The 18,107-nt window shown below is 44.1% G+C and overlaps 1 protein-coding gene across 1 annotated transcript in view; it reads right to left on the reverse strand.

Moving 5' to 3' along the window:
• Positions 1-18,107, reverse strand: part of LOC126278166 (zinc finger and SCAN domain-containing protein 22-like) — a 707,092-nt gene that overhangs the window by 293,571 nt on the left and 395,414 nt on the right. Inside the window, exons 2-3 of the mRNA XM_049978061.1 lie at positions 17,586-17,724; positions 12,333-12,488 (exon numbers count right to left, since the gene is read on the reverse strand). Of these exons, the coding sequence (XP_049834018.1) occupies positions 12,333-12,488; positions 17,586-17,724 (295 nt within the window). The remainder of the gene's footprint in view (positions 1-12,332; positions 12,489-17,585; positions 17,725-18,107) is intronic.

Genomic DNA, 18,107 nt, shown 5'->3' on the forward strand with positions numbered 1-18,107 from the left:
TTTACGTCTTCCTTGCTTCGTCCGTCATGTTTTATTTTGCTTGCAGGGTAGCAGAATTCGTTGCCTTCGTCTACTGTGTGGTTATCTCTTTTGATACGTTTGTCGCTTATCTATTATGCTACTCCTCATTACTTTCATCTTTCTTCAGATTATTCTCAGTCTATATTCTGTATTTATTAGACTGTTAATTCAGTTCAATAGGCCCTTATGTTCTCCCTTATTGTCACTGGGGGTAGCAATGACATCAGAGAATCTTATCTCTAATACGACAAAGGTATTGGAATAAAAAGTAATGTGTAAACATAGCGTGGCTCAATTGTCAATTGGCCAAATGCAGTAAAATGATCAGAAGTAAATTGTTTGTACCTTAATGTCTTTTCACTGTGCATGCAGTAAAACTACAGATCGAGGTATGCAGTTTTAATTTATTACGTCTTTACTAACTCTATTTGAAGCATATTTTCCAGACAGTATCCACATGTACCGCGGAATATACCTCCAAAATTATATTATTTTACGACACATATTTCAGGAGGTAAAGACGTCATACACACTCAGATGTGCGAGAAACGAGCTCTTGCTAAAACTTAGTGCAAATTACCCACGCTATACTGATCCAGTGTTTGATACTGCGAATGCCTGTTAGTGGCTTGCAAGACACTGTAAACATAATTTTAATAGTTTTACAAACTTTTTTCGATTAGTGCTTCACATCAAATAATTAACACATTAAGTCCCCTGTAAAGTAAACAAACGTTATGAACTGTTTTATAAACGGGAGCTCGATTTTTTACAGAACTAGTTGATAAATTTTTGTCGACGGACGAACTCTGTGAAACTCATCATGATTGTAATGACAATATTACCGCCCATTCCATTTTAGCCATTAAATGTATTTATTTGTGTGGTAATTATTAATTACGCCAGTTTCGTACTCAAGAGCAGCAGAAAAAAAAAACTATGAAATCTCCTAAACGCAGCAGGTAGACGGTGGCAGCTTCGAAATCCGTTTTTAAGGTGGAAGCGTTGTTAGATACACAGCCAGCGAGTGAAGTCCGAAGCGTGAAAAGGAGGTGTTTGCCTCAAAGAAAAGATTCCCAGTTGCATTTCATCACAAACTAGTAAAAGTTTACAACATAAGTGTAATGTCATGAAAATAATGCGTGGTTATGGTGTCAGCAATCAGATCTCGGATACGGCTGATTTGGTTCGACCTTTCCGATGGACTGTATTAGAGCACCCTCCATACAGCCCCGAACTCGCATAAGTGATTTCCATGTCTTCGGACTATAATGAAGCACCTGGCCGGTTGCCTCTTGAGAACGGATGCCGATGTTCAAGGGACTGTCGTCATGTTCTTCCTGGAACCGGACACTGATTTCTTCCACGCCGGTTTTGGCTTATTAATATCCTGATGGAACGAATGCTTAGAAAGAACATGGGTACTTAGTGGAATAGTAATGCGTCAGAGGATTAGGAGCTTTGTGCGTCTCTCTGATTTCCTGAATAAATCTTTCCTCTCAGAAGTCTTGTCACTTTACATTTTGAAGCAGTCTCGTAAACTCTGGCTGGTAGTGAATACGAGTGATGTTCGAATGTCAGAAGAATCCTACAACCTTAGAAAATTCGTTGTTTTTATTGACAAAAGGCGATCTTGATTACTAAATCTTTTTAACAATTTTTTTTTAAATTTTTTGATACAGTCTTGTAAAGCAAAGTGGACGTGATTATGGAGTGTGTCCAAACTTCGCCTTTATGATAGCCTGAACTCGATACACTTTCAATAACGCGTCTGAACGTCTGTGGAGGAATTGCAGTCCATTCTTGCTCAAGAGCCGAAACCAGGTAGTGGTATCGAATGACGGAGCCAGTAGCAAAGTAGGCATTACAGCTGATTCTAATGTGTTACTTTGTGTTCAGGCCCGTCCATTTCAGGACTGTTATTGTCCACAAACAATTGCCTATCAGATGCTGCTTTGTGACAGAGTGCGTTGTCATGCCGGAATAAACAATCATCGCCTCCGAACTATTCCTCTACTGTGCACATTGTTGTAAAATGTGCTCATATCCTTCCACATTCAACGTTTTGTTAAGCACAATAAGGGAATCACACAATGCTCAAACATGGGACTCGCATTCGCGGGGACTAAGATTCAAATCCGTCCGATGTAGTTTTCCCGTGATTTCGCTAAATTGTTTTGGCCAAATGTCGCGAAGGTTCGTTTGAAAGGGCACTTCCGACATCCTTCCCCACCCTTCCCTAATCGGATGGGACCGATGACCTCGCTGTTCGGTGTCCTCCATCTAAATCATCCAGACAAACAACAGTGGCCACTAAAGGCACCCGCATACCGTACACATCGTCAGTACTTGACTGATTGCACAACACATGATAGCAGACTTTTTCTCCAGACATTCACCAAACTAAGATCCTTACATCGGATTGCCACAAGATATAGCGTAATTCACCACTCCAAATTGCTCATTTCCAGTCATCCAGCGTCCTGTGGCGGCAGTTTTTGCACCACCTTGAGCGGCGTTTAGCACTGTCTACAGAGATGTGTGGGTGCTCGAGCACTGTACTCTCTTCTTTTAAACTACCGACACACAGTCTCTGAGCTAGCTGGACTGCTTTCTCGTAGTAGTGTGGATCTGACGAGTGATTCTTTCTGCTGATTTCATGCGACTTTTTTTTTTTTTTTTTTTTTTTTTTTTTTTTTTTTTAACAACTTCCCTCGTCTGATAACTGACGGTTCGTGTTCGTTAGTGTATGAGGTCTGCCTGGACTCAGTTTTGCTGTCCTATTTCTCCTTTTCCGCTTCACGTATGCAGATTTTGAAGGGCCGACTTGCACAGATTTTGAATGGTTGAAGTATCCCTATTTATGTGACATCCTATGACAACTCCAAGCTCGAGGTCACTGAGCTCTTCTGAGGGACCCAGTCAGTTGTTAAAGCTTCGCTATTGATACCTGCCGCCTCCTTTTATACTGGCGAATCTGCCTCCCGTGACATCCACTGGTCAATTTCGCGTAGCACAGAGGTATGTTGATACTTTGGTTGGATATTGTACATAACAGGAGGAGTATGCGTTATCTCTAGTTCAGAAGGATTTCTGTTTAATTTTATACCGTAGAATTGAATACAAAACCCCATCCACTGTTGACATATGGTTCCAAAGCGAGAAAAATACGTTATGTGCATTAAACTGTTTTGTTAAAATGAGAAATGTTAATCATCATCATATTCACAGCCCTTTGTCCCACTACAACGCGGGGTCGGCCTTGTTACTATAGATATGGAAATAGTTTCAGGGGGTGGCCGGACGCCGTGCCCCCCAGGACAGAATTTGTATACTCCAGGTGTCTGCGTCTAATGTAAGTCAGGAAACAGTGCGAACGTTTTCAAATGACTGCGAGTCTTGTAACTGAGGCGGGACATGGGGATCAGCCCGGTATTCATCTAGTGGGATGTGGAAAACCGCCTAAAAACCGTATCCAGGCTGGCCGGCTCACCGGCCTTCATCGTTAATCCGCCAGGCGGATTCGATCCGGGGCAGGCGCGCCTACCCGAGTCCTGGATGCATCACATTAGCGTTCTCGGCTAACCTGGCGGATAAAATGTGGAATGTAAATATTCAGTGTAAGATTACGTTACTTTGTCAGAGAGAGAGTAAAATATTGACACGAAGCTGTCGAAGCCAAGGCCCTTTACAGGGCGCTTTCTCTTGGACTGTTAGTTTGTTTACGTCTGTTTCAGCCGTCTGCGCAGGTGTCGGCAGCACGACGGGTGCACCAGAACAGCAGGTATGGGTTGATTGTTAGGCAGCTCTCTAAAGAGTGAGATCATCGTATATAATGAAATGCGCGTCCATTAAGCAGTTTGATTCCTTCCTGTTTGCAGTGTAAATTATTAGCTCCTCCAATGTGTTCTAAAAATTTCCCTTGTTGGCTGTGCGCAATATTTTTAGAATTTTACGGATGTTTCTGATGTTACTGTTTTTGGTGGGTAAGTGAAAACGCAATGTTGTTTTGCTACTAGCGTATTGATGCTGTTTTATAAAGGGACAGAAAATTTCTTTCCGTTTTGCCTGTGTAACATCCTAAAATCTAGCTGACTGAAGAGGAATTTGAACCCGTATCCTGCCGAATACGAATTCGCCGGTTTCAACCACTGCGCCACCTCCCTCCGTACGGCCACGGAGGGGAGCGTCGCACAGCAGCGACGCAGGTAAATCTGCGGACGAGAGGACAACGGCTTCATTACTGATACTACAAAGTCCACGAGGCTGGCGCGTCGCTCGGTCGCGGGCCGGTTCGCCCCGCTGCTGCTCGCCTACCGATATTCATGGCCGTATTAAAATACAATTACGCACCAGTAAAACATCGGGGCCCGCCATAATCGTAAAACAATACGGACGCTTTCGCGGCAGTATTAAATGTAAGTGGCCGTAAAGGCGGACCGCGGACGAGTTTTATGCGCTGGCGGGCGACGAGCGCAGACGGGGCGGCTCGTCAGCGCGGCTCGTCAGCGCGACCACTCCCCGGGCGCCTCGTCGCGGAGGCGAAGCTTAACGTCCGCGTCATTAGCGTCGCGGGCGCCCGGCCTCCGCTCGCCTTTCTCACAGCCCGCCGCGCCGCCGGATGGGGAGGCAGCGGGCCACACCCGCCATTACCCGCCTGCTCCAGACGCTGCTGCGCCGTCTGTTCATTGCCGTGTCTCTCTCTCAGGAATTCTCCAGTCTGTCTACAGTGTTGCTGTTTGAGCGACACTTTCGTCGGTCTTGCACCACTGACACGAAATAAAGGAATTATGCTAACCTGCGCTCATAACAAGTCCGCCTCCCTAGCAGAAGTAGTCCCAGCGCTTAATGGCAGGTACTTTTCCTCGGTGGGATGAGAAGAACGGATTCCACTCAGCCTCGTAATGTCACCTGATGAGCTGCTCGAATGAGAAGTAGCTGCTCCTATTGTCCGCTTAAAATTACTTGACAGTTAGCACTTCACGTGTTGGGGCTGGGCCGGAGTGGCCGACCGGTTCTAGGTGCTACAGTCTGGAACCGCGCGACCGCTACGGTCGCAGGTTCGAATCCTGCCTCGTGCATGGATGTGTGTGATGTTCTTAGGTTAGTTAGGTTTACCTAGTTCTGAGTTCTATGGGACTGGTGACCTCAGCTGTTAAGTCCCGTAGTGGTCAGAGCCATTTGAACCATTTTTTGTTGGGGCTGGTTTGATACAATCAGAGTGTTCACGCCCAAACCACCAGATGTCAGACACTCAGATCGGTACCAAACGTTGTACCTAGACAGAGTATCAACCAAAACACCTCGTGCTATTTGCTGTCGTCCAGTATGCTTAGAGCCGTTTGAACCATTTTTTGTTGGGGCTGGTTTGATACAATCAGAGTGTTCACACCCAAACCACCAGACGTCAGATACTCAGATCGGTTCCAAAAGTTGTACCTAGACAGAGCATCAACCAAAACACCTCGTGCTATTTGCTGTCGTCCAGTAAAACATACGTAAACGGTAATCAAAAGTTACACCAAAACTACGAACCAGAGGAAAAGCGTGTCTGTGCATCAATGGTTCGTAGATCTCGCGTGGGTGGGTGGGTAGAGCGTGAGTTCGTCGTATCAAAAGTCCAGAGTTCAAAACCCACTAATTTCATTTTTTATGGTGTAAGCGTGAAACAGTTATATGGGAGAACGCTTTCCTGACATGTGAAAGTACTTTTCTAAGTTTGTTGTTTTGCCAGTCTGCTTTCGCTTCGTTAGTCGAAAGTAGCAAACGTACAGAGTACATGTATATAGATGGGCGTGTTGTTCTGTCGGACACGGGCGAGAGAACAGAAACCGCTCATGATGCAGCAGCTAGTGCATTTGTAGTTTCACAGAATAAACATAAACAGTTGGAATAGTAGAATAAAGAAACAACTGCATCACTCATGCCGAAGTATTAATAGTCCCATGTAACACTTTAACACATATTACCGTAAAAAAAATTGACACCATTGGGATTTGAACGCCAGACCCTGTGTACGACGATCTAGCGCTCTGCAAACTTTCCCACGGAAGCTATATGTTTCAATTACTCACAGCTATGCTTTTCCTTTGCTCCGTAGTTCTGGTGTTACTTTTGTGTAGCGACTGCTCTCGTCCTGCTGAACGACAGCTCCTAGTGCGAACTAGATCTGAGTTTTAGTTGATACTCTATCGACATACAGCGTTTGGTAACGATCTAACTGTCTGACGTCTGGAGGTTTGGGTGTCAGGCACATGGTCGACTATTCGTCGCTGCCAAACTGCCTCAAAAATTGCTCACTTCCCTTCCAGTTCCCTGTTAGACTTTCTTTCTTAGTACTTCTGGATTCCAAATCATGGATATGGCACTTTTATTTTGTATTTCATCATACATGTTAGCCACATAAACAATATGCACTCCTGAGGATGCTAATAAATTACACAGGTTTCATACACAGCACTAACCAAACACTATTGGATATTTGCGCAAAAGACGCGATTCAGAGTTACATATACAGTTATCACAGCCACACAGATCAGCTTACATTAAACAAGTTTCCACAACATTGCGTCTGGACGAATTCTTGTAGGGTGCAATTCATCGTTACCACTGGGTCCCATAGTCGTAAATGTCAGTGCTTAACCCAATGTTGTGGCATGGTTGGCTTGTAAACCTAACGCGTACTAGGTCTTAAGTTGAAATCTCGTCAAATATTGCTATTTTTTTCATCTTTAAACCTAATGGAGAGTATGATCATTATTTTATTCAAGTAATTGGTTTAAATGTAATTTTTTTATTTGTAATACTTTGCCGCGTCATCTTCACCACCGTATTTTCATCCTACTACTACTTTTTCGTTTAGAATCTGCCTGTGTCACCTATCGTCGGCAACGAAGTGCAACGAGGACCACTCATCAAAAATGGTGTAAATGGCTCTGAGCACTATGGGACCTAACATCGGAGGTCATCAGTCTCCTAAGAACTTAGAGCTACTTCAACCTAACTAACCTAAGGATATCACACACATCCATGCCAGAGGCAGGATTAGAACCTGCAACCTTAGCAGTCGCGCGGTTCCGGACTGAAGCGCCTAGAAGCGCTCGGCCACCACGGCCGGCGACCGCTCATCGGTTGGCTCGTGTGGCCATTGTGAGGATAGTTTCAGGTAACAAGCGATAGCGAGAAGTTACATTTTTGTTTTAGCACTGAAACAGAATTCTTTCTGGCTTGTGTTCGCGCGTAGAGGTTAGCTTTAACCGCCGTGAACAAAGCGATCGTGATCTGCGTTTTGCCGCAGAATGTTCACCGCCATTCCCTCGGATACATTGCACATCACGAGGTTGTGGTTAGGTTAAGTCATCAGTCACTGAAAGTCGGCTGTCGACAGAGCATTCCGCATTTTCAGCATACCTCGCGGCGGTCACACCCAACATGACGCACTAACAGCATTTACCAAGAGACCCGCAGTGTTTGTGTGTCGCCCATAGCAGAGCAGTAGACGGTAGCCGCTGTAGCAATAGGGTGGCGGCAAATGACAGATGTCAACTATCAAGTAAATTGAATCGGACTATAGATCTAAAAAGCCGAGAACCGCCGGGAAACCGGTCTGTTGACCATATGTCTCTCCTACTGCTCCCGAATGGCGCCATATCTATTTTTTTCTGTCGAAGGTGGCCCAGTGGTTAAGTGCCATACGATGAATACAAACGTCTGGGATTTCATCCCCTGAGCACTTCCAGGAGTCATCTCTTTTACCTATTGGTGTACAAAATTTCATAATTTTTCGTGGATCAAAGTCGACGTTAAACTATATAGCTGTCTGGATAAGGTAGTCCAAAGGTCGGAGGGAGCAAGAGCACAATCCAATAGGATCGTCACTAGTAAACCACTGTGGTATTCAAAGTAACCATTCAGTTGATGAGAAATTTACTTAGTAGAAACATGGTAAACGAAGTGATGGAAATATGCTGACTTGGAAGCAAACTAACGTATAAAAGTAAGAAGTATTTCAGAAGCAGACTGCCACAGGCATGGAGAACAACATTATGTGGAAGTGAAACATGGATTGTCTGTGAACCAGAAGAGACAACAGAGGTATATACGAGGAACGCTGACTATGAGCAGGACGACGGGACTTGTTAAAGACATAAGAGCGTAGTTTCAGTGCTGCTAGACGGAGCCATAGAGGGTAAAATTCTGGGAGGAGACAGAGATTGGAACATATCCAACAAACAGTTTATGAGTAATGGCGGATATAAGAATGATAAGAAGAGTTTGGTGCAGGAGAAGAAGTCGTGACGGGCTCTATCAGACTAATCGTAAGACTGATGATCCATATGAAAGAAAACAAATGGACGTTCACATGGTATACGCTTCATCCCAGCGCACTGCTGTTCTAAAGACACATTCTCTACCATAAAGGTTATTAGTCAATGTTCAAACAAATATATTTTACTGATTTGACCTCTTACTTATTTACAATAGCCCATAGTACTTCTTGGCTGAGATAGTCGAAACAGGACAGCTTATAAACAAGGTTTGTTCGAGCATTGGCTGATATCCCCAAACCCGGCCGGGTAGCCAAGAACGCCAACGCGCTCGCGGTTGGAATACGGAAATGGGGAGCCAGCCCGGGATCGACACCGTCTCGAGGGACGAGAGCTGGCCAGCGTTGATGTGTCTTTTAGGCGGTTTTCCACTGCGTGAATACTGGGATGGTACCCCCGTCTTGTGTCAGACACGATAAATATTAGTTTGGTGCATAGGGTCGTTGCGGATTTATTTTACATGTTGATATTCTGGTTGATATGGTTTTATTTACCGATTGTCGTTTTCTAATTGTAGTTCACAGTTGCTATCTTGTCATATGAAGGTAGTGAATGAAGCTGTGGTCGCTAATAATTAGAGTGCGAAGTGGAGGAACCGGAACATTTCCGAATACTTTTCTCTTTGAGTTCAGTGTATGGGTCACAGTGCCGTAGGCAGCCAGAAACATTTGAGCGTGTACGGGGATAATGCCATTGTACAGAGCAGGGCAAGAAAATGGTATTCTTCATTTTCAGTAGGATCGTTTTGATTTAAGTGACTCTCCACGTTCAGAAAGACCTTCGGTGACAATAAAGTTCGTTTGAACGCACCAATCCACAATGATCCACAGCAGTATACTCCAGAAGTGGTAAATATGATGAACTCTGATCATTCCACCATCGTGGGACATTTATCTTCAATGGGTGAGGTTTAAAAATCGGTGTACGGATACCGCACGCTCTAAGCGAAAATCATACAAATAAGCGGGTGGTCTTAGCTGCCCGTCTCCTTGCTCGTCATCAAGTGGCTCGTGAACAACACCAACCATTCCTATCATGTGTCATTACTAGTGATGAGAAATTGTGCCTTTATATTGACTTGAGGTAAAAATGGTTCAAATGGCTCTGAGCACTATGGGACTTAACATCTGAGGTCATCAGTCCTCTAGACTTACAACTACTTAAACCAAACAAACCGAAGGACCTCACACACATCCACGTCCGAGGCAGGGTTCGAACTTTCGACCGTAGCGGTCGCGCGGTTCCAAACTGAAGCGCTGAGAACCACTCGGCCACAGCGGCCGGCGAGAAATTGTGCCTTTATATTGACGTGAGATAAAGAAAGGAATGACTGAGCCCATACAAAGCAGCATCTCCCCGTACAAAGACCTGCGCCCATCCACATTTGCAGAACACTTAAGAAAAAATGACCACAAACCAACCACAAGAAAGATCACATGAAAATAATTAGAATCAACAATAAAATACACCTCGTAACCATGGAAGAAAATTACCACATACAGAAAACCAAAGCAGAGGGGAAAATCCTGTTGAATGTACACATGCCAAGCAATTCATTATTTACAGTAATAAAAAAATAATAGGATACCGTTCGCTAAAAGTATTATTATGTTAATACTGTCCAATATAATAATAGTAGAACCCAACACCTTTACACTCACACATCCACATCCATGAACCCTTCCACAGCAGAATACTGAAACGAAAAGTCAAATCAGCTGTCACCAAAGTTTTCAATCATTGGCTAACAGCTAGTACACCCTCCCCCCCCCCCCCCCCCCCCGCCCTCGTCGGCTCTATCCCTCTCTCTCTTTCTCTCTCTCTCTCTCTCTCTCTCTCTCTCTCTCGCTCATACATACACACGGTATAAACATCATAAATAGAAGTTAGTCTCGGGGACATATACTTCGTTAGGTGGGCAACAAATAAGTAAACATATCAAAGAAGATGAAACGCGTAATGGAGTCGCAATATTTACCTTGTGAAAAACAATGTTCGACGAAATAGTTGTATCGAGTGAGAAAAGAACAATAGTCCACCACAAAAAAGAGTGAGAAACATGGTGAACAGTGTGTGGGAGGCGAGAACACAAAGATGTTATTATATGGCAGTGATAGAAGTGGTAGTGCGACCTCCAGACCAGATGTGAGGAAACGCAGATCAGCAAATCGTAAGTAATTATTTTTTTTACAAAAAAGTCGACAAGTGAACTGTTTAATAATCTAAGACCAACAGAACTGTATCGTTATAGATCCCACTGATGATGCCTTAGAACAGGAGAAGGCGAAACGCGTATGGGATAAATAAAGTAACTAGCAGCAGGAAAAGGCAGCTTTATTTACAAAACAAGTATGTACAAAAGATATCGTTGTACACCTTGTGGAACAGCTTCGGTGCAGTGTTTGCTTCCCCGATGTGTAACAATCACTGCTGACATTTATGGCCAACAACCGGCAGTCTTGTAGACGCATTCCGAGAACGAGGAGCAGGAAGACTGCGTGCAGTGATGCTAGTGAACCATAACTCCTGCCCGCATTCTGCTAGACTGACAAGAAACGCTATACAGGAATTCAGTTGGGAAGTAATTCCACACCCACCTTATTCATCTAATCTTGCGCACTCAGATCTTCATCTTTTGCGCTGTCTATCGAACAACCTTCAAGGAAATTTCTTTACGGGTAAAAATGCGCTCGGAACATGACTCGACGATTTCTTCGCCTCAAAGCCACCTGATTTCTAGAGTCATGGAGTCTAAAAGTTACCACAGCGATGGTAGAATGTCCGTAAATAGTGAAGGAGACATTGTTACTGATGACTAAAGTATCTGTTATGTTTGTTAGTTGTTTTTTTAACTTCCTACGATCCTATGGACCAAACCAATAAAAACTTTGAAAATGTTATCACAGTTGACCATGACATCTACACTATACACAGGCAGATAGGGTACTCAGATTTATTCTAAGAGGATGTGGTGGCTTGAAGAGGGTTCAAATGGTTCAAATGGCTCTGAGCACTATGGGACTCAACTGCTGTGGTCATCAGTCCCCTAGAACTTAGAACTACTTAAACCTAACTAACCTAAGGAAATCACACACATCCATGCCCGAGACAGGATTCGAACCTGCGACCGTAGCAGTCGCACGGTTCCCGACTGCGCGCCTAGAACCGCGAGACCACCGCGGCCGGCTTGACGAAGGGTATCGGTCAACGAAATGCTACTAACACAGCCAAAAAGGATGTATTTGAATGCGAACCCTGTAGAGAAATGAGGAAGTCAAATGGAAAAGAAGAGAATAATCGTTGTAGACAATTTTAATGAGCTCAAGAACAACCTGAGTGAACAACAAGGCACACAACAGATTTTTTATAAATCAAGTAAAAGTAGGTACTAATAAGGCAAGATTTAGCGTTTCCTTCGTCTGATCTGTGGTGGACTTATCAACTTCAGATCATTTGCAAACACGCAACAAACAGAAACAGTATTGAAACTTCCTGGCAGATTAAAACTGTGTGCCGGACCGAGACTCGAACTCGGGACCTTTGCCTTTCGCGGGAAATTGCTCTACCATCTGAGCTACCCAAGCACGACTCACGCCCCGTCCTCACAGCCTTACTTCTGCCAGCACCTCGTCTCCTACCTTCCAAACTTTACAGAAGCTCTCCTGCGAAACTTGCAGAACTAGCACTCCTGAAAGAAAGGATATTGCGGAGACGAGGTACTGGCAGAAATACAGCTGTGAGGACGGGGTGTGGGTCGTGCTTCGGTAGCTCAGATGGTAGAGTACTTGCCCGCGAAAGGCAAAAGTTCCGAGTTCGACTCTCAGTTAGGCACACAGTTTTGATCTGCCAGGAAGCTTCATATCAGCGCACACCCGCTGCAGAGTGAAAATCTCATTCTAGAAACTGTATTGTTTAAAACTAAAACGTTTTAGCTTGTATCCACAAGCAGTCAGGATGGTTTCTAGATATCGTGTTGGTACTCACCTTCCAGGATGGTGTCCATGGTGCGGCGGTAGATGGAGGTACGCAGGTAGTGCACGGCGGGCATGAAGAATACTTCCTCGGGCCGCTCGGGAAGGAAGTAGACAACCAGCTCCGAGTTAGCCGGGATCGTCTTCACCACCTCGTACATGGGCTCCCCTGTGGACGAAACCCACAGCCATACTCCGCTTTTCTGCAGCCAGTACTTCGCATTTATATCACCCATCAAAATGTCAGACTAAGGTAACTTGACAAGTCCGGTAAAAAGTATCCCGACATAGTTTTCTTTTGAAGCCTGTATACATGATCCTAAACATTCTGAAGGTGGCAGGGGTAAAATACAGGGAGCGAAAGGCTATTTGAGATTTGTACAGAAACCAGATGTCAGTTATAAGAGTCAAGGGACATGAAAGGGAAGCAGTGTTTGGGAAGGTAGTGAGACAGTATTGTGGCCTATCCCCGATGTTGTTCAATCTGTATATTGGGCAAGCAGTAAAGGAAGCCATAGAAAAATTCGGAGTAGGAATTAAAACCCATGGACAAGAAATAAAAATTTTGAGGTTCCCCGATGACATTGTAATTGTGTCAGAGACAGCAAAGGACCTGGAAGAGCAGCTGAACGGAATGGACAGTGTCTTGGAAGGAGGATATAAGATGAACATCAACAAAAGCAAAACGAGGATAATGGAATGTAGTCGAATTAAATCGGGTGATGCTGCGGGAATCAGATTAGGAAATGAGTTTTACTATTTGGGGAGCAAAATAACTGATGATGGTCGAAATACAGAGGATACAAAATGTAGACTGGCAATGGCAAGGAAAGCCTTTCTGAAGAAGAGATATTTGTTAACATCGAGTATAGATTTAAGTGTCAGGAAGTCGTTTCTAAAAGAATTTGTATGGAGTGTAGCCTTGTATGGAAGTGAAACGTGGACGATAAATAGTTCAGACAAGAAGAGAGTAGAAGCTTTTCAAATGCTGAAGACTAGATGGGTAGATCACATAACTAATTAGGAGGTACTGAATAGAATTGGAGAGAAGAAGGGATAGGTTGATAGGGCATATTCTGAGGCATCAAGGGATCACCAATTTAGTTTTGGAGGGCAGCGTGGAGGGTAAAAATCGTAGAGGGAGACCAAGAGATGAATACACTAAACAGATTCAGAAGGATGTAGGTTGCAGTAGATACTGGTAGATGAAGAAACTTGCACAAGATAGAGTAGCATTGAGAGCTGCATCAAACCAGTCTCTGGACTGAAGACCACAACAACAACAACATACATGATCCTCCCAGATTCTCATTTTCCTTATCCTATCAGAGTAATTTTTCAAGCTTTCCAAGATATTTGGTTATTTAGCCGAATTTTTCGTACGATGAAGATAACTTCAGACAACATATAATTTTGGAATCAGAAAACACGTATGTGATGTGCATACGGTTTTGACGAAACCTGGGGCACTGTTTAGGAGCAGAAGACGAAGGCAAAACCCTCTTTTCGTATATGGCTCAAAGTTTTGTGGGGATCTATTTCTTTAATAGGAATTCATTGGCCTTCGGTTTATGGCCATTCAAGCCATCTCAGTAATGAAAAGACTATACGACAGTGTATTGGAGACAATTTCTTGTCAGGTACGACGATAAGAAAGAAAGGATAACAAAACACCCAGTTACCTAGCGGAGGAAATCTTCGAGCCAGCCAGGTATCGAACCCGGATCCTTTCGACTGGTAATCTGCCACAGTGACCTCGCAGCTACTGAAGCGAGCTTGTGGAGGTCTTTAATGGATATACGAATAAAAATGTAAATGTAAAAGTAACTCCAGTGGTTACATGTACCTTTGTATGTCGCTATTGCAACACATACTCTTTGTAAACAATGAACTGATGCACCATCTTTGCTTACTTGAGTGTTCGCAAAATGTATGTGACGTGAACACGACAGAAGAAAAGGAGGCTGTGACCAATGAAGGTTTTTTTCACACTTATGCTTTCGTTGACGGCTGCAACAAAAGATATCTACAAAATGTTGAGTCTTGTACTAAAAGAGTATTTGGTTTCTGTCTTCTGCTACTAGTTGGAGGCACAGGTTACCCCAAAGTCCCATTTATGACGCGCTGATGTCTTATTAATTCGCATGAATCCGCCTCGTAATGAAGTGTTAAACGTGTGGAATTCGTAGGCTAGTTGCAGTCAACTTGTAGTCTCAGTTGATATCAATAGGAGTCACGGTAAAAACGTAACGTAAAATGCTCTACATGAACAGCGTATTTGAACATTTCACTAAACTGAAACTGTTAGGGTTTACAATTTGTATTTGTACTTTTTGCAATGCCCAACAAAAAAGTGAAGCACAGAGCGGGACTGGAGACAGGGGAGTTAGGGGGGCGGGGGGGGGGGGGGGGGGGCGACGGAGAAAGAAAAGATGGATAACTCCACGGTTATCTGTTCGCATTTCAGTGATTACAAAACCGAGTTCAGTTAAGGAACCTTGCAGTGTGAGCCCAATTATCAACATGTTGTTGCATCCATAATGGCCTCGGCGCATGTAGTGATTCGGTTGGGTCTCTTAAAGCCGTTGTATGCTCTCCTGGTCCGACGCAACTCTCGCGGGCAGATCTGGGTATCTTGCAGACCTCAGGAGTATCTCAACATGATTCAGAGCGTATGAACACGTTCCAGAGGCAGACAACGAGCACTCTTGAAAAATAGAACCACGATACTATTGCTTGAGAGGTAACACATCAGGACGCAGGACGTGTGTGACTTTGCGTTGTCCCGTGGTAGAAGTTCCCTCATTCACTATAGTGTTAACCGGAAGTCATACCCGATGTCTCCCAACGTAAGATTGGAGTAACACCTATGAGCCTCTCCAAAACATTGGAACATTGGGACACCTCTCCAGGTCGCCACCATATTGGCCGTGGTCGTCCAGAGTAGCGCAGAACCGCCACTCACCACTGATCACGTGGCGCCGTTCACCAACAGTCCATGCGTCCCTGTCATGGCATTCCTCCAAACGCAAAAGTTTGTACGAACTTCCAGTATTCTGGAATAGTTGTGAATCAGCGACTTCTGTTAAACAGTACAATGAAAAACAAGTCTAAAGTTGCAAATTTTCACTCAAGCATTAGTTCCTGGACGAGACCGATTTTCAGATCCGAGCAATATAGTCAAAAATGGTATTTCTGAAGATGTGAAAACCATGTCAAAAACGTGCATCTAACAATGACAGCGTAATCTGTATGCGCTGTAGATGTTCGCTGCACGTTTTTGACACGGTTTTCACATCTTCGGGAATACCATTTTTGACAATATTGTGATGATTTCAAAATGGGTCTCGGCCCGTAACTAGTCATCGAGTGAATAAACAAAAAATAAAATTTGTAACTCAGGACTGGCTTTTCGTTGTACTTCAGAATTGTGTGTTTTGGTGTTAAAAGCAGCCTGTGCATCGCACGATAATTGCACAGTCTGGCTGCTGTTAGTCTCCAATAATGGTGCGGGATGACACAAAAAAGCTGAATAGAGTCCATTACTTGATCTCGGATGGCAGCCGCGGCTGTGATGGGGTTACCATGTGCGTAGTGCACAATGCGTCAACCCTCCCTTGCAGTCAAGGCGTGGTCTACCGGACCATTGATGACGAGTATGTCTGCCTTCACGCGTTCAAGCAGTGCAACATCGGGCCACTGTCACATTAGAAAGCTGGATATAGCACGATTCGAGCAGCGGCCAAATGGAGTCCCACAGTGAGTTCACTTTCAAACTATGTCAGGTTTCGATAACGCTGTCGCACACCAGTAAGTGACATCTCCATGTCTTTCGCAGTACTCGATCAACATCTGGCGCTGTTCGCAGCCCTTGTATATCCTACCTGATCTGGTAACAGCTCTAATACACTCGGGTAGACTTTCTACATGTTACAGAGAATCGCAACTCTCATCGTTTACATCCTTTACGTGTGACATTCGACGTCTCTCTGGGTGCTCCCGTTTTGTCAGGCAGTGTAGTATACGAGGTGCGACAATAAAGTAATGAGACTGATTTTCTTTGCAAGATGTGGCACAATATCTTTGATTTTGGTCTATAAGCTGCTTCTAGTCCAAGCGGCACATCAATGCAACTGCTCAGTCGTGATTTGTGCTGTAATATGTTGACACGTGTTTGTGTCTCTCGTCACGGAAATGGAACCATATAATATTGCGCAACGGTATGCCATTTCTTTTTGCATTAAATCGGGTGAAAAGGCGACGAAACTTACGGTAAGCTTCAGAAGGCTTTTGGAGAGGAGGATTTGTCAAGAGCTCAAGTTTTCCGTTGGCATAAAATGTTTAGTGAAGGCAGAACGAATGTTGAAGATGAAGATCGCAGTCGACGACCATCAACCTCACGGACTTCTTTTATTCCAAGGGAATTGTTCATAAAGAGTGGGTGCCTCCTGGACAAACAGTTAACTATTATTACTGCAAAGAAATTTTAGAAAGACTTCCTAAAAGAGTTCTTCGCGTCCGTGTCAACATTGCTGATAATTTGCTTCTGCATCACGATAATGCGCCATCCCATACTGCTCGGTGAGTACAGCAATTTTTAACGTCAAAACAACTTTCAGTACTACCACAGCCACCTTATTCACCAGATATCGCTCCGTGCGACTTTTTTCTATTTTCAAGAGTCATATCGGCGGTCAAGGGACACCCTTTTCAAACAACCCAAGATGTCCAAAAAGCTGTGACGAGAGTCTTGGAGGATATTACAGAAGATCAGTTCCAGAAATGTTATCATCAATGGCAGAAGCGATGGAAAAAGTGTGTACAGTCAGAAGGGTACTACTTTAAAGGAGACAACACTAAACTTGACCAAAACGGTAAGCAACATTTTTTTTTCAGTTCAACGTCGTTACTTTTTTGTTGCACCTCCTAGAGTTGTTTCAAACTGCTTACTTGTAAAAGATTACCTGTCTCTATTTTTATTTACCCTTCCCATTTCTCTACGCAAGATAATGTCGGCCGCCTTATTTGACGCCAATAAATATTTATTTCCATTGGGATGATGCATTATCATTTGTCTTAAAGAGAGCTTATGTTTATCTAACGAGTAAAAATGAACTTTGACTTTCAACAACGATTACATCCTAGAATTATCACACGAAAACAGTTTCTGGACTCCATATGTTATAACATGACAATTACCGCACCCATAAAAGTTGTCAAAGGTTTGTGATGATGGCACCACGCGTTAGCGCTATGCTGGACCTACCTTTGATCTTGGTGCCGATGAGGTTGACGTCTTCCGTGTACTCGTGGACGGCGCGTAGGAAACGTACCCAGTTACAGTGACGGACACGCCGCCTGTCTACTTCTGTGATCTCGTCGTAACAGCCGAACCGGTGTCGGATCTGCAACAAAGAGACGAAGCAACGCTTAGCCGACAGCAGTTCTCATGGAGAACATTTTCATTTAAAAACATTCTTGTGATACGAAAAGTACAAAAGAGTTCTTTGCAGTAGGTGCGCCGACCGCGGTGGCACAGCGACTCTAGGCGCTTCTGTCCGGAACCACGCGACTGCTACGGTCGCAGGTTCGAATCCTGCCTCGGGCAGGAGGTTAGTTAGATTTAAGTAGTTCTAAGTTCTAGGAGACTTATAACCTCAGATGTTAAGCCCCATAGTGCTATTCGAACCATTCGAGCAGTAGGTGCGTACTACACTTTCGCAAATGATATCAGATGAAACAAACCATGGTTGCTCGTTGGGCACCCCGGACTGACCTGGACGAAACG

Source organism: Schistocerca gregaria, chromosome 6, assembly GCF_023897955.1.
Source record: "Schistocerca gregaria isolate iqSchGreg1 chromosome 6, iqSchGreg1.2, whole genome shotgun sequence".
NCBI lineage: Eukaryota > Metazoa > Arthropoda > Insecta > Orthoptera > Acrididae > Schistocerca > Schistocerca gregaria.